The sequence below is a fragment of the Opisthocomus hoazin genome, chromosome 5, assembly GCF_030867145.1.
Source record: "Opisthocomus hoazin isolate bOpiHoa1 chromosome 5, bOpiHoa1.hap1, whole genome shotgun sequence".
In the NCBI taxonomy this organism is placed as follows: Eukaryota; Metazoa; Chordata; class Aves; order Opisthocomiformes; family Opisthocomidae; genus Opisthocomus; species Opisthocomus hoazin.
Genome location: NC_134418.1, coordinates 78,479,282 through 78,503,346, shown reverse-complemented (window position 1 = coordinate 78,503,346; position 24,065 = coordinate 78,479,282). Strand labels below are relative to the sequence as shown.

The 24,065-nt window shown below is 48.8% G+C and overlaps 1 protein-coding gene across 3 annotated transcripts in view; it reads left to right on the top strand.

Moving 5' to 3' along the window:
• Positions 1-18,687, top strand: part of IRF2 (interferon regulatory factor 2) — a 44,482-nt gene extending 25,795 nt beyond the window's left edge. For all 3 annotated transcript variants that reach the window (XM_075421831.1, XM_075421832.1, XM_075421833.1), the window contains 5 exons: positions 1,949-1,995; positions 5,938-6,049; positions 10,767-10,931; positions 15,906-15,952; positions 17,327-18,687. In XM_075421831.1, the coding sequence (XP_075277946.1) occupies positions 1,949-1,995; positions 5,938-6,049; positions 10,767-10,931; positions 15,906-15,952; positions 17,327-17,638 (683 nt within the window). In that variant the 3' untranslated portion in view covers positions 17,639-18,687. The remainder of the gene's footprint in view (positions 1-1,948; positions 1,996-5,937; positions 6,050-10,766; positions 10,932-15,905; positions 15,953-17,326) is intronic.
• The last annotated feature ends 5,378 nt before the right edge of the window (positions 18,688-24,065 follow it).

Sequence of the window (24,065 nt, the reverse complement as noted above, 5' to 3'; positions counted from 1 at the left end):
GTTGTTATTATGGGGCTCACAAAATGTGCCTGTTCCACTTCTGCTGTGAAGCTGGGCGTTTTTATCCAGATGTTCCCCAGAACTTGGGAACAGCTATGAGAAATGGGCTACATTCAGTTAAGAGAACAAGCTGCTTGGAGAGAGGATCAACACGATGTGATACCCCCAAGATAGTGGTGTGTGTAAATAGTACTAGTTCTGTTAAAGCCGATGGAGTTGTGTTCAGATGCTGGTCCCAGGTCTCCTTTAGTCAAGGAAGATGGTTAGGGGGATGTTAGAGATTGATGCGTTTAACTCGGTAGGCTCATTCAGAATACAGTGGCAGACAGTTTGATATCTTTGTTCAAGCAAGGGTAGAAATAAACTGGTGCTCTGTTGGGCTGAGTGGGAGCAGTGCATCTTCTGCTCAGTACATTAAACTGTGAAACCACTTTATTAGTTACGTAGCTACACTAGGCCATGAAAAAACAGCCCCCACAGCATGATAATGGTGAAATCGGAAACTATATTTGAATCTCCAAATTTAGGGATTAGGTCTTCCACCTGCCAAGAGAGGGCCTAACCACCAGGTCAATCTCATGAGTATTTGGTTTCTTATGGAGTCAAAACAATGGCTTCTTTATGGCTTACTGGCTTTCATATGACTTCATTACTGGTTTATGAAGTAAAACAATGGCTTCCTTAGTCCTCTGGTATCCTCTGGTGTCTAGGATTTTTGCACAAAAAGATAACCTGCAAACCAAATGCACGGTGTTTCTCTAAAATCCAGTTTGGTTCACCTGTAGTTCAGTTTACTGTTTTCTTAAATTGAGAAGTGAAAAGGAAATCTTCAGTTTAAGGTCAGCGTGATTGGAAATCATGAACTCTGGCATTTTTTGGGCAGAATCGTACTATGAAAGGGAGATCAATCTGCAAAAGGTAGAACACTGGCTTTGAAACTGTTCCCAGTCTCTTGTCAGTGGTGTAGTTTGTATGTTCAGGCGTATTTCCCTGAATTGTAACCTGTCCTATTGTGGTAGATTCCTCGCATAGCTGTAGGAACTAGAAAAGTTCATCATGAAAGCTGAGATTCTGGAGGTGGGGGCTGTGGCAGGAGAGGATTCTGCAGCAAGTCCGGTTACTATAAAACTCTGACATATTTTGGGCCCTGTGTATATTCTCACATGCCCTTTCTCCATGGCACGTGGCTAAATTTATGTGTGAGTGAGAGCAAAAGAATTTGGCTGCAAACATTTCTAATTGTCAGTGCTAACTTGTAGTAGAGATGGGAAAAATTCCTGGGACACATCTGTGCAAACTGTGAGGTAGAGCTGAACCTGCACCAGCGGGTCTGAGCTTCCACATCAGGGTCTTGTTGGGTCAGAGCAGCGGCAGCAGTGCTGGGGTCTGCCAAGGCACACGGCATTTTGTGGGGGTCGTACACTCTTTCTGGATTCTCCAGTCCAGCGTGTTTGCATAAACCACTTTTGCATGAATTAAAACATATCTCCCCCCCCAGATTGCAACTATTTATGAAAATATTTGTTGAAGTTTATTGTGATGTCTTTTCATGTTAAATCAATGAACAATCTCCTTTTTCCTATAGCTACAGTGAGAGTGTCACAAATGTGATGAGACATATATTTTGATTTTTTTTCCCTTTAAGAGTATTTTTCTCCCCCTTCCTTTTTTAACAGGCCTTGTTGCTTAGTTTGTCACTTTTCGTATTTTACACCTTGATTTTTTGACTGCAGTTGCTTTCCTCAGTCCCATCTTGGTTCTTTTTTGACTGCCTAAGCCTTAAGGGGGGGGGGAGCTGTGTAAAATTAAACAAAATGTGTTCTGCCTGTCTGAGGAGGTGCTGCCATTTTGAGGCACATTTTGGGGCTATTTGTTGGTCAATATTGAAAGTATGAAGGATAACTTATGGCACACAGGACTTAAAGAAATCTTCCCTCTGTTGTTGCAGGAAAAAAAACGAAATCCGAGAAGGATGACAAATTCAAACAAATCAAGGTAAGAAGTGGCTGTTTAATATTGCGAGAGCTTGTGAAAACAATCTGTTGCAAATTTTTTTAATAGCCCCAATAGTATATTGTGGTGGATATTTGCAAATCTCTCGTGCCTGTGGTTTGGTTAAGTAGCTACAGTTACATGGGATGTTTGGGGTTTTTTTAAAAAAAAACATGAAGGCTGTTGGAGCCATGACTGACGTCATCAGTTGACACAGCCCTTGTGTTACAGTGCCTGGAGGTTGGAAAACTGGCAGCCTCGGCAATACATTTGCCATTTGTTTGTCTGTGTAAGTAGAAATAGAGTAATTATGGAAGGAATGCTTCTGAACAATAGAGCTACCTTTTGGAGCAATTAATTTCTGTGCGTAAGGCATTGGAAATTCGTTTTCATTTCAGCGATGGGGAGAAGTTGTGTCAGAGCTGCACCTTCTGCTCATGTTTTGTCAGTTAGAAGACCTCAGTTGCAAAGCTCCTCAGTCACTGCCTGAGATTTCTGCTTGTTAAGAGCAGGGGCCCGGACTGATGTTAGCTTTTGCCTACAAAGGGTGGTGTTCCCTCGCTCTCGCGCTTCTGCTGAAGGCCTCTACAAGGTGCTCAGTGTTACACACCAGCAGGATTTAGTCTGCCTTCTAATTTTTCAAAAAGCAGATCGCAAAGGTCTCAGACTTTTCAGCCTTCAGTAAAGCTGGTGTTCTTGGGTTGCATGTAGCAGCGGTGTCTGCAGCAGAAGGGCAGCTCGGTCCCCTGCTGCTCGCTTGTGCAGGGCACAGGTTCTGCAGCTGCTACCCGGGAGATGCTCTGGGCTGGGTGAACCTGGAGGCCTGGGAAAACTCCTTTGCTGAAATGGGGTTTGGAGGGCAGACACTCTCCTGGAGGTTGTGACTTGCAGAGTTACGTGTCAGAACACTGTGATTTTAAAATTGTCTTAAAGGAACCACTTTTTAGCCATCCTATCTGGATCATGCAGCCACCTGTGCTTGTTACAGTGTGCCGCTGGTAGAAGCCTGTGTTCAGGGGGAGCCAGTAAACTCCTTTGGTCAGAGCAGAGCAGCGTGTGATGCCTGCCAAAGCTGGCAGCAGCACTTTGCCAGTCCCCTCCTTCAGGATCTTTCTTTTAGTCAAAATACTAAACGCGTGACAAGCTATAGAGGCGCTTGAACCATCTCATCCTCCCCATCAAGATAAATCTCCCAAATAGTCGTTGCTGAGGGAGACCTGGTGATGCCTGGGAGACTACATAGTACATGTGGTGCTGGGCCTGGGAGTAGGTGCCAGTGAGGCGAAGCTCGCAGTTTTTGGGAGTGCTGTGCTCCAGTTCCCTTGCTCTGAGCTGCACAGGAGTGTTCGGCCAGGTGATGCAGGAGCAGTGGGCTGAGCTGGCCGTGCCTCCAACTCGTAGACCTGCCAGCGATACCTACTACGAGCATACCACCCACCAGCCCCCAGCCATGGTACGGCCACTTGGCTCTTGCGGGCTGTGAGCCGGGGCTAGGTGGTGTTCCTGTCTGTTCCCCCTTACTCTGACAAATGCGTACACGAGCTGGCCTCCAGATATGCCTGGATTTTAAAATAGATGCTCCTTCCATGCTCAGCTACTGTTAGACTGACTATTGAATGGTGAAGGCTCTAATAGTGGAGAAAGGTGGTGGATGAATTAATATAAATAGACATTTCTGAGCATTGAAAGCTGCTTATAGTTGCTTTGCTCAGGGATGTGAATTCCAGAGATCCAAGTCGCGTGTTTTGCATTGGAAGCCTTGCAGTTACCCTGAAACCCTCTTTTTAGTGGAGGTGAGCAGGAGGCTGCTCCACGATCTGCCCGGTGACTGCAATGGGGTAATGTCAGCAGAGGGAGAAGCTGGGGATCCGAGTGCAGATCTGCGAAGGCACTGCAGCATAGGAAGAGTCTCACATTGGGCTCCCCACTGGTGCCACTGCCGCACCCTGTGGGCACCCACAGCAGCCACTGATGGGGGTGGAGAGCCCTGCCAGGCCCTGCTGAGCTTGAGCAGGGTGCTCGGGGCACTTCCCCACTTGTCCCCATGGATGTGAGAGACCTGGATCTCACCAAATCCCTGCTCAGTGATAGGCAAGGGGGGCTGCGAGCAGGTCTCCCACCTCACAGGTACATCTCTGACCACTGGGTTTTGGGGGAAACGAGGTGTCAATTAAAAAGTGAATTCTTAGCAATGGGAGGAGGGCATATATGTGTCTGAGTGGCCCAGATAAAAATAGACTCTTTCTTTTTAAAATAAAATTAAGGGCTGAACTGCCTGCCTGAGGCTTAGTGTCTGCCTTATCCTAGATGTATCCTCTTGGCTATGCATGCAGCTCCCCTTTAAGACATTTTTTAAAGTGACAGCTTTCCCCATGCATTTAGCATAGGCTGCTGGCAGGCATCTGGACACTGAAAATTTAGGTGATTTAACACCAGCGGTGCCAGTGTCCCAGTCCCTTTGTCGATCTGGCACATCACCTGAGTTCCAGGTTGCGTATTTGTTTCTGGAGCTGGAAAGGGGCTACTAAATAGATCTCCCTGTAACCAAGCTTCAGTAAAGCTGAGCAGGGTGCTGTGTGTGCGGGGTTCCCATGGGGGCTGTGCTGTGTTTGCTGGAGCATTGCACAACACCAGAGGCTCAGAGCCCCAGTGTGCAGCCCTAACCTGTCTCTGCAGTCAGTGATCCTCGCTGGATCAATAGCAGCTAATTTTATCTTTTCCAGCTCTCAATCCTTTGACCTGCAGGTTGACACAACCCGTGCATCTCATCAAAGGCCTGGTTGCCATTAGCACTAACTTTGCACTCTTCTGATGTGTGGAGGGGCCTTGGGGCAGGGTGCATGTTTGCATTGTGGCATGGCTTCGTGGCTGGGAAGGTGTCAAAGTGACAGCTCTTTTTGAGCTACAGCATGTGGCATCCAGGAAAGACCTGTCATGCTATCCCCAAGTTTTTTTTTGGTTGACAAGTTGGTGTGGTTAGTACTGTGAAGGGCTGGCACCACAAGTCTCGAGGCTCGCCTTTGCGCTGCCCTTGCCAAAAATGCTTCAGAGCAGTGAGAATGGGCACGGCGTGGTGTCAGGCCCAGCTCCGCGCCTCTCTGCGGGTGTCTCTGGGTCAGCAGCGAGGCAGAACTTGCCTTGCAGGGCTGGCACGGCCAGCCCAGAGTGGGAGCGGAAGACTTTAGACTTTGTAACCGATAAACCCCTAAGGGAGTCAATAGCAGGGAGGAGGTTGGACATGTAGATAGTTCTTTAAATGTGTTTATAGCTTTTTAAAGAAATCCTGAGTTTACAGAATAAAACTTTTTGGTATTTATTCTGAAGGGAGTTTTTTAGATTCCCACTGGAGTGTACCAGACCTACAGAGCTGCATCTTGTGGAAAGCTCAGTCTATGTAGAACAGGTGGTGTTTTCCCAAAGCTGTTGCCCTGTGGTAATGTTTATGATGTGATCTAAAAGGCTGTATTTGGTGTAAACACTTTGGTTTGCTTTCAGGCTTGCTGCAGAGAAAAATTAAGGCTAGAATTTAGTAATTGCTGTACAGAAGCTAAGGCTTCCTTTCAGAGAGCACTAAGACATAGAGCATGTTTGGAAGGGAACGAGGATGAATATTAAAGAGTATCATTTTAAAGCAATGTTTCTTCCTTATTTGTTCCAAATGTTAATCTCCTGTAGTAAATAGCACACTAATTTCTTGCTGTCTGGCAGCTCACTCTGAAAATTAAAAATAGTTTTTGTTTCAAAGCAGAAATTTTGGAAATGGAGTAGACTTGGGCTTCTCAGAGAACCGAAATATTTGTTTTAAGACCATGTGTAGCAGAGAGCAGGGGCTATATGGCAGGCAGAAGCGAGATGAGTTATTACCGTCTTAGAACAAAGTGATGAACGTACTCCAGGCTCCTAAAATAAATCAACCCTGACCCAACTGTACTGTTTTCATTCTAGCAAGAGCCAGTTGAATCATCTTTTGGGATTAATGGGCTAAATGATGTCACTTCTGACTATTTCCTGCCCTCCAGCATAAAAAATGAAGTTGACAGTACAGTGAACTTTGTAGGTAAGTACTCCAATGCTTTTCTTATATGCTAAGCATACAGGTGACTTCAGAACCTCTTTTGACTCTACCAAACTCGACTTTCCATCAGCATTTTGCACTTTAGAGAACACCACAGTTACAGTCTGGTCAACACATTTTTCAGTAGCCCTAGCCAAGTGAGGTCCTGGTTGCAGGTCAGCCCCACCAGCCTGCAGAGACAGTGAGCAGCACAGTGCAGCACGGTGGTTCCCCTGAGAGCAAAGCGCTTATAGACATGCTCAGGTGGATTTTCCTGATGTGAACTTACTCTACAGGGTAGTCCTCAGCGGTGAGGAATCTGTAGCCAGTGTCATGTGGGAGTTAAACTGCAGTTGGATGGTCCCATTGCTCAAAGCAGAGGTTTGTATAGGGCAGCAGTTTATTTGGGGGTTTAACCCTGCTGATGAAATGGAGGAATCTTGTGTCTTTTTACTGGCACCTCAGTAGCAGAGTTTGTTCTTAACATCACTGAGCTAACAACAAGGATCAGCGAAGACTGCATTTAGAAACTGGTACATTAGGAATTGGCTGTCATCTCAGCATGTGAATAATTGGTTATCGGTAGAATAATTCGGCTGATTTTTGACAGCTGTGTTTGGCTGAGGTTGTCACTGCAGCGAGGGCTTCTAGAAATGTGACCCACATACCATTTTCTCTAGAATTCCGCTTTTATGTATGTCAGGTAAGTGTTTGTGAAATATGTTAGTCATCTGTTTGGAGACATGGCATAAATTATGTGCAGTGACTATTTTTGACGCCCTGTGTCTCAGGTCGCAAGGCTTTGCATAGTCAATCCCCTGAAGTATTTCTGTGGTTGAGGAGTTTGTGAGTAGTTTTCCTCTCTGTATGGCAGTTCATTTAATCAGCTGTTGCTTTGTAAGAGTGTTAGAACATGACTGTTGCTCCTACTATTAGAGAGGGGTTTATAACTTGAAGGAATAGCTGTTAGTGCTTCCTGTTTACTGACTGACTCATAAACAAATCTGAAACATGCCAAGGCCAATATGCAGTCCCAGGGAAGAAGCTTCATACACTGTTGCTTTATTTACAGTCTTAAACATCAATTACAACAGTCTTTGGAACGTATCTAGTGTTCTTTAAAATCAGCTAACATCAGAGAGAGTCATAGTGCTGCAGACATCTCAGTTTTCTACAGTACAGTGTATCCTGAACTCCTGTTTGATTTTATGATAAGGTGAATGCATGCTGCACCTTGAGAGATCTCACTAATTTACGGGACAGGACCCATAGTGGTGACATCGACATCTAAGAAAGGTCAAAGGTCTGTTGTGGGAACCAAAGAATAGATTCAGAGGAACAGAACTGAATTCAGGGCTTTCATTTTGCTCTGGACTCACAGAAATCGTTCAAGGGCAGGACCGGAAGGCTTGGGTGGGTAACTGTCATCCAGTGTTGTTTAATTAATGGGTTGTGGAGTGTGCTGCTTATCCAAACTGGAGAGAGAAGTCCTTATTTAGGACTGCAAGCAGGATTTTAATGTAAACGGGGAAAAGGGTAAAATAGGTCTTTTCTGCAGAAAGGAGGGAAGTCAGCTGGAGGGGAGGAAAGACAAACAGCACCTGCAGTGTTTCTGACATACGTGGAGCTCACGGGAAAGTGGTGGCATATTGCCCAAGTGAGCCGTAATTTTTGCTGTGCAAGTTATCTCTCAGGGTGGGTAGGAATTCGTCAGGTACTGAGGAGAAAGATAAAACAGTGCAGATGGCCTGCTCCTTCCCTGACGGGGTTGCACAATATTGGTTTCTCCCAGATAAAAATTAACTCTGTGTGTGTATGTGCTTGCCCCCTGCATCCCGCTCAATAAAAAGCAAGTTGTTTCAGAACCAGGAAGGGTGGAAATACAGTGGAAATGAAGTATCTGGAACAAAGTCGTAGTGATTGTAGTGATGTGACTTCTAAAAAAAACCAATATCCACCATTTATATATTTTTCTTTATGCTGGAAATGTCTCATAAAATGCACATCCAGCTGTGGGGCCTTTCCAGTGGTTACCTGGTGCTTCACAAAGCAAAATGATACACAGCTTTTCTCTGGGAGAAAAACCTGTCACTTTTCTTTTTCAAAAAGTCATGTTCTAGCCTTGTCTAAAGGTAGAAGGCAGGAATGGGTTGTGTGTATATACGTGTACATTCATGTCTATTTATCTTAGTTCATCCAGGAATAGATGCTATCTTTTGCCTTTTTAAAAATTAATAATCAGAGTACTTAGGTCACTTGACAGAAGAATTTCAAGGTGGTACTGTGTTTGATTGCCTACATTTTTTTCCCCATCATGGGTCTAGAAAAAAAAGTACTGTCTGAATTTCTAACAACACAGCACTGTGTTGGTACAGAATTTGCCTGTATGAAGATTGTTCCATTTGGAGCTTTATGTTCCAGTGAAAGAATGTCTATAGTCCTTCCCTTTCTCTTGGACAACTGTGGATTCAGGTTAGCCATCCTCTGAGACGGCTCCATCCCCGAGTGCTCTTTACATCTACCTGGTGGCTTTCAGCTCCGTGCTGGATTAATGCAGTTGTCATGTGTTCATACTGCTGAGATCGACAGGGGAGTTGTACAAGACAGAGGAATTATCTCAAGCAGCTCCAGAGAAGTGAGATTCTGTCTTTCACCATAGTTTTGCTTTGCTCAGTAAGTTCTTGGTACCTCAGTTTATTCCCCTGTTTCAAAAGAGAGTTGTGTAGCACAGTTAATATCTGCAAAGCATTTCAGGATGCTTGCAAAGCATCCATGGTACCTTCACTTTGTAGAAAAAAATAATGTTCACAGAGTGGTTGGGGTTGGAAGGGACCTCTGTGGGTCATCTGGTCCAGCCCCCCTGCCAAAGCAGGGTCACCTACAGCAGGCTGCACAGGACCTTGTCCAGGCGGGTCTTGAATATCTCCAGAGAAGGAGACTCCACAAACCCTCTGGGCAGCCTGTTCCAGGGCTCCGTCACCCTCAGAGGGAAGAAATTCTTCCTCATGTTCAGCTGGAACTTCCTCTGCTTCAGTTTGTGCCCGTTGCCCCTTGTCCTGTCACTGGGCACCACTGGAAAGAGTCTGGCCCCATCCTCCTGACACACACCCTTGAGATATTTATAAGCATTTATAAGGTCCCCTCTCAGCCTTCTCTTCTCCAGGCTGAACAAGCCCAGCTCCCTCAGCCTCTCCTTGTAGGAGAGATGCTCCAGTCCCCTCCTCATCCTCATCGCCCTCCGCTGGCCTCTCTCCAGTAGCTCCTCATCTTTCTTGAACTGGGGAGCCCAGAACTGGACAGAGTACTCCAGATGGGGCCTCACCAGGGCAGAGTAGAGGGGGAGGAGAACCTCCCTTTGGCCCGCTGGCCGCACTCTTCTTGATGCACCCCAGGATCCCATTGGCCTTTTTGGCAGCCAGGGCACACTGCTGGCTCATGGTTAACCTGTCGTCCACCAGCACTGCCATGTCCCTCTCCACAGAGCTGCTCTCCAGCAGGTCCTTCCCGAGCCTGTACTGATGCATGGGGTTGTTCCTCCCCAGGTGCAGGACCCTGCACTTGCCCTTGTTGAACCTCATCAGGTTCCTCTCTGCCCAACTCTCCAGCCTGTCCAGGTCTCGCTGAATGGCAGCACAGCCTGCTGGTATATCAGCCACTCCTCCCAGTTTAGTGTCATCAGCAAACTTGCTGAGGGTACACTCTGTCCCTTCATCCAGGTCATTGATGAGTAAGTTGAACAAGACTGGGCCCAGTACTGACCCCTGAGGGACACCACTAGTTACTGGCCTCCAACTAGACTCCACGCCGCTGATGACAACCCTCTGAGTTCAGCCGTTCAGCCAGTTCTTAATCCACCTCACTGTCCACTCATCCAACCCACACTTCCTGAGCTTCCCTAGGAGGATGTTATGGGAGACAGTGTCAGAAGCCTTGCTGAAGTCAAGGCAGACAATATCCACTGCTCTCCCCTCCCCTCCTTTAGTATTAAATATCATGTGCCCATGGGAACAGGAACACCCTCTGTTAATAACTAAGCAGACTGTAGCTTTCAGTCACAGACCATCGGGATTACAGACTAAAGGTACAGCTGTGCTTTTCTACATACCGACACTGGTATCGCAAGGATCAATGAGAATAAGCAGCTAATTGGAAGAGGAATTTCTCACAGATTCATGTCATGTATAAGTCAGCGTCCCACCATGTTTTACATGACCATGTGGTCAGGTTTTTGCATGCCAGTTCCAGTCTTCTGGTGTGTAATTTCCTTGAGAGCATCCAGAGACCATGGGATGCTGGCAGCTCACTGGGTGAGGGTGCTTTCCCAGATTAGGAGAGATTACTGTGGTCCATATGTCCTGGTGAGACCGTGTTTCTGGGTGGAAGAAGTGTGGGAGCATGGCTGTGGTCTTCCCTGGGAAAATCTCTGGACAGCTGGTATGTCAGGGGGGGCTCAGGGACAGTATGTGTGAGAGCCAGGGGAGAGTTAGACATTCTTAGTCATCACAAGTGGGGAAAAAACGTCTCTGAAGGTGACGAAAACTAAATAAACTACACAGGTTCCTTTAGAAGTCCTGCTGAAAGCAGGTGGTGGGCATGGAAGGAAGTGCTGAGACTGAAGACTGACTCAGATGCCAGACAGACTCCAAGGACAGGCTCTTAGGGATCCAGCGGGGTCGAGATGTTATGAGTAATTGATTTTTTTTTTATTTCTAACCCCAAGTTGTAGGACAGCCACACCTTGATGGCAGCAGCGAGGAGCAGGTGATAGTTGCCAATCCTCCTGATGTTTGCCAGGTAGTAGAGGTGACAACAGAAAGCGACGAACAGCCCCTCAGCATGAGCCAGCTGTACCCCCTACAGATCTCCCCTGTCTCATCCTATGCAGGTAAGCATCCTGGCATTTCTTTACGCTCTTTTTTTGGAAATGTTTGGAAGACACTTGGGGAAAGAGGGCTCTTCCAGGGTAGCTGGCAAAGATCCAGAAATGTCTATTTGGCTGCCTTCTGCATTTAATGAAACTCAAAAACTCACAGTCCTCTACTGATTTCACCTTGGGAAACAACTTGGCAGATCTGCAGTTGGAAATATAAGCTGCAGATTTTAAGCCTGTGACTAATGGAAAAAGAACCTTTTTAGATGTAATGCAGAGAGGTCTTTTCATCTTTATTATTAGAGGGGGCATTTTCAGTGGTACAAATGATGCACTGCTAATATAGTGTGTCCCCCTTGCTCCCTGACCAGTTGGATGCTGCGTGCTTCCTCAGCGCCTAGCACGGTGGGCACAGAGTGCGATGGGCTGCACTAATGGCATGTAATGCAGGCGTGGAGCTGAGGGCCCCGGGGGTGGATCTGTCTTGTTACAAATAGTCTGCAGGCTACAACAGCCTTGTAGCGACTGATAACAAGCGGTCCTGCAAGCAGCAGAGCTGTGGACCTCTGGTTTCCAGCGTCTGCCTCCCGTCTGGGTTCTCTGATACCTAAAAAGGGTTGCGATAACGAGTTTTGCCCTGAGTTGTGGTGCTGATGATTTCTCTTTTTTGTCTGGCCCCTTATTTTTGTAGAACTGGTAGGAAGTTAAGAGTCGTTGGCACTCATTTATCCCTTATCCAAGTCTTACAGTGTGTTCAGAAGTTGTTAGGGGAGAACAGATAGAAATGCACACGTGGGCACTCTATATAATATAGAGTCCCTGCAATCATACAAGCCTTATTTCCGTAGGAAGCAGGGCAAAGCCACATTTGAAAGTAGAAAAATTTTCGGAGCCAACCTGTCTTTCCTTTTTAAACGTGTTGCTAACTTGCAAGCCTCAGGAGACTGGCTAGAAACATAAATGTCATCTTTTTAGGCAAAATTAAGTATTAATTGTTTCCCGTGCAGTTTGTTATTTTACACATGGTTTTGCCTTTGTCTAATTAGGCTGAAATTACTTCCAGACACATTTTTATAAAAGATGTATTTAGTAATTTTTATCTGTGGGTCCGGGTGAATAGCATGATGTTCTTTTGAATAGCCTCCAGTGTTAGTCTCACACATGTTGACAAATGGTTATTCTTCCCAATGTGTTTAGTCTGTAATGACCAAAGCATTTAGAAGGGCTTTGCAAAGCGTAAGGCATGGGGATGAGGGTGCTGTAACTTATTAGCAGCTGAGAGATGGGGCCTTTGAAACATTTGTCCTCTTCCCATATGCTTCTTGCGAAATTCTGTTCCCCTCTGTGTGAACATGACAGTGATGCTTTGTTTTAACCTCAGCTACAGGGTCTAGGTTCTTGGAATGCAAACAGAAGTCACTGCCTTGGTTTGGAGGTCATGGCGGTTGCTTGGGCTGGGACGATAGAGAGGAGTGGTCTGGTGACAGGAGAGCCACCCTGACATGAGCAAGCCATGAGCTACCTCCCCTAAAGTCGAGCAACAAGCCTGCGTGAGGAAGATGAGGCATGACTGAAGTACTTCTGCTATCTCCTTATGTCATCTTAGTATCCTGATGGCCTTCAGCTGTCTTAACTTATACCAGGACCTGTTAGCCCCTAACTGGGATAATGCAGAGATGATTTCATGCCACCGACACGTTTTTGAAGGTGTCTCAAGGCAGCTCTTGATGGTCCTGGTTACTGTAGCTAGAGGCCAATAAGAAGCGGAGCACAGCAGGGTTCTGTCCTGGGACAAGTCCTATTTAAAATATCAGTGAGCAGAAGAGGTGTCGGAGTACACGCTTGCAAAGTTTACAGGTGACACCAAACAGAGGACACCAGTCAATATGCTTGAGGGCAGGACCACCATCCAGAGGGACCTGGAGAGGCTGCAGGAATTGGGCCAGCAGAAACCTTACAAAATTCAGCAAGGACGGATACCAAGACCTGTGCCTGGGAATGAAGAGCCCTCTGCAGTGAGAGAGGCTGGGGCCAATGGGATGGGGAGCAGCTCTGCAGAAAGGCAGGTGGACAGTGAGCTGAACATGAGACAGCAGAGCACCCTGGCCACAGAGGAGGCCACTGGCTTTCAGGAGCGCGGCCAGGAGACCTAGGGAAGTGTTTATCCCCCTCTGCTCAGCACTGGTTGCACTGCTTCTGGAGTATCGGGTGCAGTCTTGAGCCCCCCAGTCCAAGACAGGTACAAACAAATGGGAGCAAGTGCGGGGAAAGGCTAGCAGGATGATGGAGGGCTGGAGCACTCGCTGTGTGAGGAGTTACTGAGGGACTGGGGCTTGTTCAGTGTGGAGAAGAGATGATTTTGAGGACCTCATAGCAGCCTGCTCCCACCTGCAGGGATGTTACTGAGAAGGCAGAGCCAGGCTTTTTGCAGCAGTGCATGGTGGGAGGATGAGAAACAGCAGGCATAAATTGAAACGAGAACTTGGTCCAAGTGGACATAAGAAAAAATGTCACCTTTTTGACCCCAAGGACAGTCAGGCAGTGGAGCAGGATGCCCAGAAAGGTTGTGCTGCCTCCATTCTTGGAGGTTTTCAAGACCTGACTGGATAAGGCCCCAGATAACCTGATCCAGTCCTGTAACTGGCCCTGCTTTGAGGAAGAGGTTGGGCTATAGACCTCCTGAGGTCCCTTCCAGCCCAGATTGCTCTATGAACCTCTTTTTTTTTTTTAGAGCATGCATTTGCCCGTGAGGCAGGAGTGAGGGAAGGGGTCTGTGGTTTGCTAGAACCCTGAAACTTGTAGGACACTCTTGTGACTCCTCCTGGCTTTGCCTTGCTCCACACAAATGCGGACGGGAGAACCATGGGAGCCCTGGGCCTGTGCTCATGGGCTGGCTGGGTAGAGCTGCCTGCTCTGCCGGGGCTGCTGCTGCACGGCGGGAAGGAGCATAACCCTAACAGCTGTGCAGGAACGGTTAGTTTAGCTCTTCTGAAACAACACAAAAAAAAGTAGCCTGAGGTACCAGCTGTCCTACATAAATCTGTTTTATTTCAAAAACACCTCTAGTTCCTTTCTGAGGTTACTCAGGCAAATGATATTAGTGGCCCTTGCGAGTTTTCTCATATTTCCACTGACGTCTATGAAATCCATTTTTTTAGTACCAAGGCTGTTGTCAGCCTCCTCTCGTGTTTGACACTGATTCAAATAACCCCTTGATTGAAATAACCTCTCTAACTTTCCATGCCCGAGTGGCTGGCTTCCCTGGCTTTGCTAACTATAGTGCTATCTCTTGCTCAGCATTTTGTTATGTATAAACACCAAGGATGGATTCCTTTTCAGCTACATCACTCTTTTTTTGTTGCCACATGTTTCTTCATGTCAAGGAATATCTGCTTCTTGTCTCTGTGTGGATTCCTCCTATTGGTTCTATCTCTGGGGCCGTTTCTCCTTTGCACAGATTAATTTGTGCCTCTCCTCCCCCCAGTATGTCTTAATTAGCCAGCTTCATCACATCGGCATAGCTCTCTTTACCTGGGCCAGTGAAGGAGAAGCCCTGTGGAGTGTTAACTTCAGTTAGATTTAAGCTTTCGGACTGCTCCTCTGCTTACTGCAGGCTGCGGCAGAGACTGGAGCTGGGGAGGTGCTGGTTTTGGTGCTGGCAGTCTGGAGTAGCTAAGCTGCCCGCTTCCTTGCTTCAGAAGGACTTTGGGTGCACTGGGACGTGGCACAGCCCCTGCACCCTTAGCACCCCTGTTACGTCCCGTGCAGAACACGAGGTTGCTCTCTGGGAAGGCAGGATCCTGGTTTATGGTCGCAGGGGAGCAGGGGCTGTGCAAAGCAGCCTGCACGGGCTAAAATCCGTGACACAGAGCGGAGAGTGGAACCTGGGACTTGAGAGCTCCCTTGCCTGACACAGTTACTCATCACGTTGCTCCTTTGACCTTGTAATTTCTGGGCTCCCGTTGGCTCGGGGAGTGGAGGAGCCCTCTCTGCTCAGCCCTGGTGGGAGGGTTGGAGAAAGACCTTTTGCTAGTGCTGTCGGTAGCCTGGTAGATGCCTAGCGTTAGCCTCCCAGGACACGGGAAGGCACAGACCAGTCCAGAAGAGAGAGGTTTGTGCCCCATTTCGGATTATCTGAGGCACGGCACTCTCAGCCAGCCCGTGGCCCAGGAGCCCAACTCTCAGATGCTGGGAGACCCACATTCAGACACACTTGCTTGAAAACACAGTCAAAATTCCTGGATTTCGGGCTTTTGTGCAAGGGATGCAGCTGCGGGAGGATGGCCATCCCGCTGGAGCTGCGCCCCTGTGTTTGCCCTCTGGTTGAAGGGATGAGGGTGAGGGAGGCCGTGTGTGGTGGGAGGAGGTGATGGGGCTGGAGATAGTAGTGTTTCTTACGTGCTCGAGTGGTGGGTGAAGGGTTGAGAAATGGGCTGGGGGGGCTGGGCACGGGTGGCAAAAGCGAAACGAGAGCAAAGTATAACAGTAATAAAGCGACAGCAAGCCCTTGAGACGGCAGGCTGAGATAACAGTTCATGAAACAAAACCACACTTATCTCCTCTGGGGTGGAGTTGTTGCTGGTTTTGCAGGGAGAGAAAAGTAAGGATTTGGGCAGAACTTTGCTCTTTGCCAGGCCTGGAGCTGCCAAGAGAGGGCAAGGGGGCATCCCCCGCTTGCGGGAGGCTCTTCCCTGTGCTCAGAAAGCACAATCAACTTCTTCCCTCTCCACCACGGTCTTTACCAGGGTATAGCCATGTTAACTGTGATAACCGTGTGAATTTATCACCGTTTTTCAGTGGAGCTGTGCTGTCTAGCCCTTGGATTGCTGTTGCTGTGGCAGGGGGTCCATGGTTCTCCACTGTTTTCTGTTGTTGGCCTTTACTCTGTTGCTTCCACTTGTTGGAAGTGGATCAGGCCTCTTGAGCTGGATTTTGCTACTGTAGATAGAATGTTGGGAGTTTCATTTCTGTTTCTCTTTTGTTTGACAGAAAGTGAAACGACTGACAGCGTTCCAAGCGATGAAGAAAATGCAGAGGTGAGTGTTTTCTGGATTTTTAGCACTTTGGAGCAAGGTTTCAAGAACAGTGTCCCCTTTTTCGATTTGCAGCTCCATCTGCCAGTGCAGTATTTATTTTAATAATAGCTGGGGGGAGCAAAACAAACCAGGAAGGTTCAAAGGAGACGGGCGTTTGGATGATTGTCTGGCAGAATGGATACCTCCACAAGTTCTTTCCTCCTCATCTGCCCAAACTACAGTGGGATTAATTTGAATGAGAAGATGTTCTGGAGAGCCATCAGTGGTGCCAGCCAGTTTGTTAGTATGATGCATTGGCATTGCTGGGTAGTATTTTATTTTGGTGGAAAGCACACTTGGTTTGTTTTCCTTGAAGGGCACCTGAACGTATACAATTGCAGGAAATGCTAATATATATGGTAGAAATGCAACTTGAATGTTTGAGATATGTGAAGCAAAAAGCTATTCCAAGCAGTCAAGTTGGGTATTGGTGGGTGAAAGGAATCCGTGGAGAAAATACCCACCCTGTGAACGTTTCCTGAGCTGCACCTACACAGAACCAGCACTCGTCTTCTCTTTTGGGGCTGCCATCAAGTGGCGAGACCTGCTGATCCATATGAGTGCTTAGAGGCCGGGGAAGCTCACCGAGAGCACTTAAATGTGCTGGTGCTCCAGCTGCATTTTTGCAGAAGGCCTTTTGCGAATCTCTTTCCTGCTGTGCCCGTCAGAAAGCGCTCTGAATCCTCCTCCCTGGAGCACTGCAGGTTGCACAGCTGTGTAACGGCATGGCTGTCCCTCTTGGTTTAGTCTCTCATGCCTTGGTTGGGGTGGAGTCCCTAGGTAGGCTGCCAATAGTGACTCCCCAAACCTCCTTTGACAGAACGTGCCTCTGCGGCATGTGTGATGGGGAAGGGACTGGATGCTCATCTTCCCTTGGCGAACCTCCTTGCAGTGATGGGGGACACACCATCAAGTGACAGTGGTTTTCCCATCCGCCTTGCCTGTGTTGGCAGTTTGGGTGGTGCTGTTTGAGAAGTGATGGGTCTCTGTGCCTGCCTGTTGGTGATGGAGGAGACACTTCCATCTGAAGCTTGGAGTGCTTGGTCCTCTGCGTCTGTTTCTGTCTCTGACATCCTGGGAATAAGACCTTTATTTTCCATCAGAAGAGAGAGCAGAGCCTCTTGAGCACTGGAGAGCCACCAAGGTTTAGACACATGACTTCAGAAAGGGAGAAGTGGCTGAGAGCAAAGACATCCAAAGCCAGCAGCTAGAGGCTCAGGCTTTTAGAGATGGGATAACGCCTGTGCAATTTGTGGATGTTTCTGTCTTCATCTTATTACTCGGAGCACTTCGCAAAGTTGCGGTCACTCATAGTAGTCTTTCCTCCTTTTTTAGGGACGACTTCACTGGCAGAAGAAAAACATTGAAGGCAAACAGTATCTCAGCAATCTGGGAATGAGGAACACTTCTCATATGCTTCCCAGCATGGCAACGTTTGTAGCCAACAAGCCGGACCTCCAAGTCACCATCAAAGAAGAAAGCTGCCCACTGCCTTACAACAGCTCCTGGCCCCCTTTCCCAGACATCCCTCTGCCACAAGTAGTGTCCACAGCCTCCACGAGCAGCAGCCGGCCGGACCGCGAGACACGGGCCAGCGTCATCAAGAAAACGTCGGACATCACCCAGTCGAGAGTCAAGAGCTGCTAAGCCTTTGACGGTGTGGTTTTTTTAGCTTTGTTTTGTTTGGTTTTGTATTTTACATTTCTCTAGGAGAGGTTCATCCCTTGGCGCACACGAGACAAATCTAAGGTGAAGCCTTGGAAATATAAAAACATTGCTGTGTCCGACTCCGGTGCCGGGAGTGTTTTTAACTCAGGACTCCAGCTGTCAGTATGTACACCTGAACCCAGGCGGATTTCCAAGGTTGCTGCATAGGAAAACAACCCGAGAACTTTGGCCCACTCGCAGGTTCCAGTGTTTCATAAGAGGACCAACCGACCACAGGGGAAGTGGTGCTGCTGCGCTTCTTGCTGTCAAGGCTGTGATGGAACTGAAAGCCTCAGAATGGAAGAGAAAATGTGAACTAGCTGGAATATTTTTAAATAAAGAAAAAAATCTATTGTGAATATTGTACATAGTGCAGTACTAGCAACGTTGCAGTCTGCTTCTGCACCTTATTAAGAAAGCACTTACGAAAGGCCTTTTATTACCTTGCTCTACTTAATGGCACATTGAAGGTCCCTCCCCACCTCTATTCTTTTCCAAGGCTATTCTTGCTAAAGTGTCTTTAAAGAATAGAGGAAAGGAAAGGAAGTTAAAACTTCCCATGTGGATTTCATACGTTTTAAGACTGCTTTTCTCATGTTTGTTTCTAATCTGCTATGCTTGAATGCCGCGTGGTACAATAGGAAAAAAAAAGAAACCTATTACAGAGATATTATGCAAATTCCCAGATTTAAAAAAGAAGAAGAAAAATACTCTAATTCTAACCAGAGCAAGCTTTTTTATTTTTTATACAGGGGAATATTTTATTCAAAGTAAAATTCTAAAGTGAATATAATTTTTTTTAATCTTTTCTACAGCAAATTTATAATTTTAAGATTCAGTCCTTGGTTATCAGCAGTTATTACATCCTTGTGGCACATTTTTTTTTTTTTTAATTTTGTAAAGGTGAAATAGCTTTTATGAGCTCATGTAGCAATCAGATTATCCTGTGGATTGATAATAAATATGGTATATAGTTAAATTTTTAATAATCCTCTTGTTTGCCTCTCTTTTTTTAATCTTGCAGAAGCCCCAGATGGCATGGCTTTGATAGGTGACTGTGCCCTCTCAGAGCGAGCAGTTAGCGTGAGCCGCCTTTGCAGTTTCTAGCAGGATGGGCAGCACTGTGCTGGAGACAGCTCGAGGCAGAAAGAGGAACCAGAGTTTGAAGGCAGCATACTCGAGTTCGGCCTCAGGTGCAGAGGCTGGGAGCTGGGGCACCTCTTCTGCTGTTACTCCGTGGCTGGGCTGTGGGCAGGTCACCTCATGGAAGGGATCTCGTGAAAGTCCGTCCCCCGCCCAACGCAGGCTCAGCTGGGCTTGCCCCGTTCCTGGTAGATCTCGGTTTAGCTTGCTCGCAGTTTCCTTGTCTGGAAAAATCTCTTTTTGCAGAGTTTCAAGCAATAACTCCTTATTAGTGGAATGAATCAGAAGTCAAATACTCATTCCCCAAGGCTTTCAACATCTACCATGTGATGGCAAGTTCTCATTCCTCTGGGTCGTTGAGGGAAGCTGCGGAGTATCTAATTAAGGGCACGCAGTGGCTTGCAGGGTTGCATGGTGATGGTGGATGACGAGCCATGCCGTTGACTCTCTGAAGTGCGGTCACTGGCACGGGTGGACATTGAGAACACTTACCCTCTTGCAGTTTTTCAAGCTGTTGGAAGCTGAAGGGGTCGATTCAGGTACGTAAAATGCATGGGCACAGAGTGCCCTGCAGGTGTGATTTCTGGTACCAACCTGGCAGGTGGCTGAGCCGAGTCCTGTGTATCTTGGGCTGATGAGCAACAACACGCACAAAAACGGCTCTATCACAAGGAGGTGTGCTAACTGGCTGTTGAAAAGCGAAAGCAGGCAGTAGGGTTTTGCTGTGTTCTTAACCAGATGCCACAATTCCAAATTTCATTGCAATTCAGTGTGAAATTTGCAATTTTCTCTTGCCGACCCACCACCTGGTGGCCCGGGAAGGCAAGTTTAGAGCTTCGCTTAGGGTTGGGAGGAGGAGGAGGAATCCCAGAGCAGTAGTTAACACTTGTAATGGTTGAAATCATCGTATGTAGACTTTCTGGGCTCTGTCCCTTGCATTTGGTTGCACGCTTACCCTTCCAGTGGCCCTCTGGGTGCGGAGGCCACAAGGCTTGGCCTTCCTCAAGGAGGTTGTGTCTACGCACGCGTGTGTGCGCAGGGGTGTTGCAGTGAGTCTCCAGCATCCCAAGTCCTTCGCCAGCAGGGCTCTGAGCCTCGTGGCAGGTTTCCTCCTCTTGGTTTTGGGGCTCGCTTAGGATTATTTTTGTATTTTCTTAACACGGTCTGCTTTGGTTTTTGGAAGTTTTTCCAAACTTCCCAGAGAAAGTTTGGAAGTTGCTCTGTAGCATCTCGTAGCCCCTTCTAAGATGACGGGCTCTTGTTAGGGAGGGACCTCAAAGGGTCGCGGAAGAGCCAGGGCTGGAAGGGACCCGCACTGGCCAACCTTCTGTTGAAAGCAGGATCTTAGAGTAGGTTGTCCAGGGCCCTGTCAAACCAAGTCTTGAAGATTTCCAGCAAGGAGATTCTCTCCTAGGCTTCATGAATCCCTTTCTCCAGCCTTCCTTCGTGTGACAAGTTCCCCGGCCTGCGGCTGGCCCTCGGAGCAGTAGTGGGGCTGGGGCTGGGAGCTGCAGGGGGACTGTGACGGGAAAGGGGCTGGCCGGGGAGGCTCGGGGCCGGGAGAAGTCATCTCCTGATGCATTTTTGTTGTGGGGAATGAAAAGTTGAGACAGGGAGAAGAGGAAGTCCAGAGCTGCAGCTGTGCTGGGGCTGGGAAAGGGCTGCCAGGCTGAGCGCGGGGCTGATGCCCGACCCCCCGCTTGGCAAGGCACGTTTTTGGGAAGGAAGGGCTGCAGTGCCGGCGCTGCGGCTGAGCCCAGCGCCCCGAGGGAAGGAGAAAGCCCGGTCGCATGGGGCTGGAAAGCGCTGCACAACGTAAACTAAGCGCTAGCGCTCGTCTGCTCCTTCGAGGAGTATTTAGTCTGTGGACAGAGAGAGGCTCTTGTGTCTGGCTCAGCCTGGGTTTAGTGTTAAGGCTGAGAGAAAGCCCGGAGGTAGGTAGGGTTGTGTGGGGGCTGGAAAGCATCTCTTCCAAAGTAAACAGCGCTGACTCAAGGCTTTTGCTTTTCTGAAAGCAGCGCTGCTGTTTACCTCTGCCACGGCCTGCTCTTTCTTCGCCATTAATTGCTGGCACGTCTCCACAGGTCTCCAGGCAAGCGGCCGTGTCCCGTGCACCGTGTACTGCGAGGGGCGGTGGGCTTTCCTCGTCCATAGCAGCGGTTTGAGCTCCCTACCCCCCACCCACGGCACTGAGGAAGCATCTTGGAGGCCTTGTACCTTCCTGCAAAGCCCCTTTCTATGTCTGACCTTCGTGCACACATGCTCCCGGACATCAGTCCTGCATGTCCATCTGAGAGAGGGAACATTGGCCCTTTATGGCAAAACTTTTTGGCTTGCTCAGTCTCCGAGGCTCACTCAGGTGCCTGCATGGAGCCTGGCCCCCAACAGGGCTGCCAAAGAGTGAGGACTGAGCTGCCTTTTAGAATCATGGAATAGTTTGGGTTGGAAGGGACCCTTAAAGGTCATCTAGTCCAACCCTCCCACAGTGAGCAGGGACATCTTCAACTGGACCAGGCTGCTCAGAGCCCCATCCAACCTGGCCTGGAATGTTCCCAGGAATGGGGCATCGACCACCTCTCTGGGCAACCTGAGCCAGCGTTTCACCACCCTCACTGTAAAGAATTTCTTCATTATATCCGGTCTAAATCTGTCCTTTTTCAGTTTAAACCCATTACCCCTTGTCCTATCGCAGCAGACCCTGCTAAAAAGTCCCTCTCCAGCTTTCTTTTAGGCTCCTTCAGGTACTGGAAGGTCGCAATAAAGTCCCCCTGAAGCCTTCTCTTCTCCAGGCTGAACAGCCCCAACTCTCCCAGCCTTTCCTCACAGAAGAGGTGCTCCAGCCCTCTGATCATTGCTGTGGCCTCCTCTGGCCCTGCTCCAACAGGTCCCTGTCTCCCCCATGCTGAGGGCTCCAGAGCTGGATGCAGGACTCGTGGAGGGGGTACCTTGTCTGTGGGTGCTGTGTGACTTTGGGTGAGAGCCTGCCTGCAGCAAGCCCCGCTGGTCACTGGGGTGAGGAGATGGTTGCCCAAGGACTGCCCGAGTGTTTCTAGCATGTAGATGTTTGTCTGCAAAGTAAACCGTCACTTGCCAGGAGAAGGATTTGCTACTCTTTGCATCAGCCATCTGAACTTAAGAGTAGTTGATGGGGAAAGGCAGGCACCTCCAGTTCAACCCATGCGTTAACGTTTGTGCAGCTAAAGCAGGTTACGTGGTCACATCTCGCCTCTCGTCGTTCCGCGTGAGTCAGTGCCATCGTGCTGGTGGCCAGTGCCAGCGTGCTGGTGGCCAGCTAACTCAGCTCACTCTCCCCTCGCTCCCGCGAGGAGGGCAGCTGAGCTGCAAAACCACTAACCCTGCTCCGGTAGCTGCGCAGTAGGAGACACACACACACATGTATCTCTGGGAACGGCGTGCATACCTGGTAAATTCCCCTCTTCCCAGGGCTCGCATGTTTGAAGCTCTTCCAAGAGGTATCCAAGGACGGGAGTTGCCGTACGTATCCATAACACTGTTCCATCAAGGAGAACACCCACCGCGCGAAGGCGGTGACGCCTCTGCAGCTTGCTCAGGCCGAAAGCAGTTGGCCAACAGCGGGGTGATGTAAATGCAAAGGAGGATTTCTTTGGGCTGGGACATCAGATGTTTATTCTGAAATGCGGTGTTTGATGACGTTTGTTATCCGTGCTTGCAAAACTACACAAAGTCTTAAAAAAAACATCCGGCCTTTAACAGCGCAACCGCCGGTTCAGTTCTGAAACACTGGCGAGCAGGTGCCTGTCCATGAGCACGACGAGTAATACCAAGTTAATGCCAATTTTGTGCGAATCTGTGATGTGGTGGTCAGCACGCGAGCCCGCCGAAGCTCCCTGGGCAGGGGCCAGGCGGGAGGTAAGGGCCAGGCTGTCCCTCTGCAGCACCCGCACGGCTTGTGGCTCGGGGGGGGGCAGCTAGCAAGGAGCCGTGATACCAAGGTCTCCGGCAAAGTCTGGTCCCCTCAAAAGGGCTGTCCACGTGGCTTGGGTAGGAGAAAAGTCATCTGGGGAGCAGCAGAACTGGAGAAAGGTGGATTTGCTTGGGATCTGGGCAGTGTTCAGAGGTGTTGCCTGGGGTGGAGGATGTTGCTGGAGCTCCCGTGTTGGTCACGGTGCTCCCACAGCCTCTCTCTCTCCCACCACCTGGTCTCCTTATGAACTTTCTAGTGAAGGGTTGGCCTACACAGCAGCCTCTTCCTCAGTGAGGACCTAGTGGGAGCTTCTATCCAGTCACCTGTTTTCTCGAACTTGTAGGAGCTTTTCATCAGTAGGACACATCCTCCTGCAGAGTTGTAGAACAGCTTGGGTCAGGCGGGACCTCTGGAGATCACCTGACCCAACCCCTGCTCCAAAACTTCAAAGGTAGGTGAGATTGCTCAAAGCCTCATTTGGTCAAATTTTGAGCATCCCCACGGATGGAGACCGTGTGCCTGTGTGGACCCCTGCTCGGGACTTTCAAAGTGTGAAGGGTTGGGGGGCGCAGGCTGATGGGGCTCATCATGACGACGCGCATCTCAGATCCTTGGGAAAGCAGAGGTTTAGTCCGTGGAGGTGAAGGCGTCGGCCTTGGGGACCTGGCTGCATGAGGGACTGCAGCCGCAGAACGAGCTGCTTCGAAGGCTGAGGACAAGCGAGGAGTGGTGATATCTAGCGAGAAGGAGATGATAGAGCAGAGGCTTCTCCTGTTACGTGCAGGTTTGCTATGAGGGGAATCACCGCCCCGTTACTACGGGTGCCTTTGCCTTCGGCTGCTGCTGGCATCCATCGCCTGGGCTTGTGTTCCTTGCGTTTTTCAAAATCGACCAGAGTCAGCCTACCCTCACTCAGAGAAGGCACCAAAGTGTAATATTTCTGTAGCACATGAGGGGGGGGGGGGAAAGAGGTCAAGTACAGGGTCTTGGGGGTTTTAAAAGGTGCGAGTCTGGCACGTGCCGTGAGGGTAATTTTACACGCTTCCATCCCAGACAGGAGTTTACCGAGCGCGTGGTGCCTCACGGTAGATGGTGTTTCCGTAGGGGGAATATATCTACCCGTGTGTGGGACAGGATCTTACAGACAAAGCAGTGGAGCGAAGCTGGGCTAGGTCTGTCTGGAGAGGATCTGTTCCCTTGCCCAGGAAAGCTAAGTGCGGGTATGTCCATTTTTTGCAGGAGAGTTAAAAAACAAAGGTAAATGATGTTTTTCTTGGG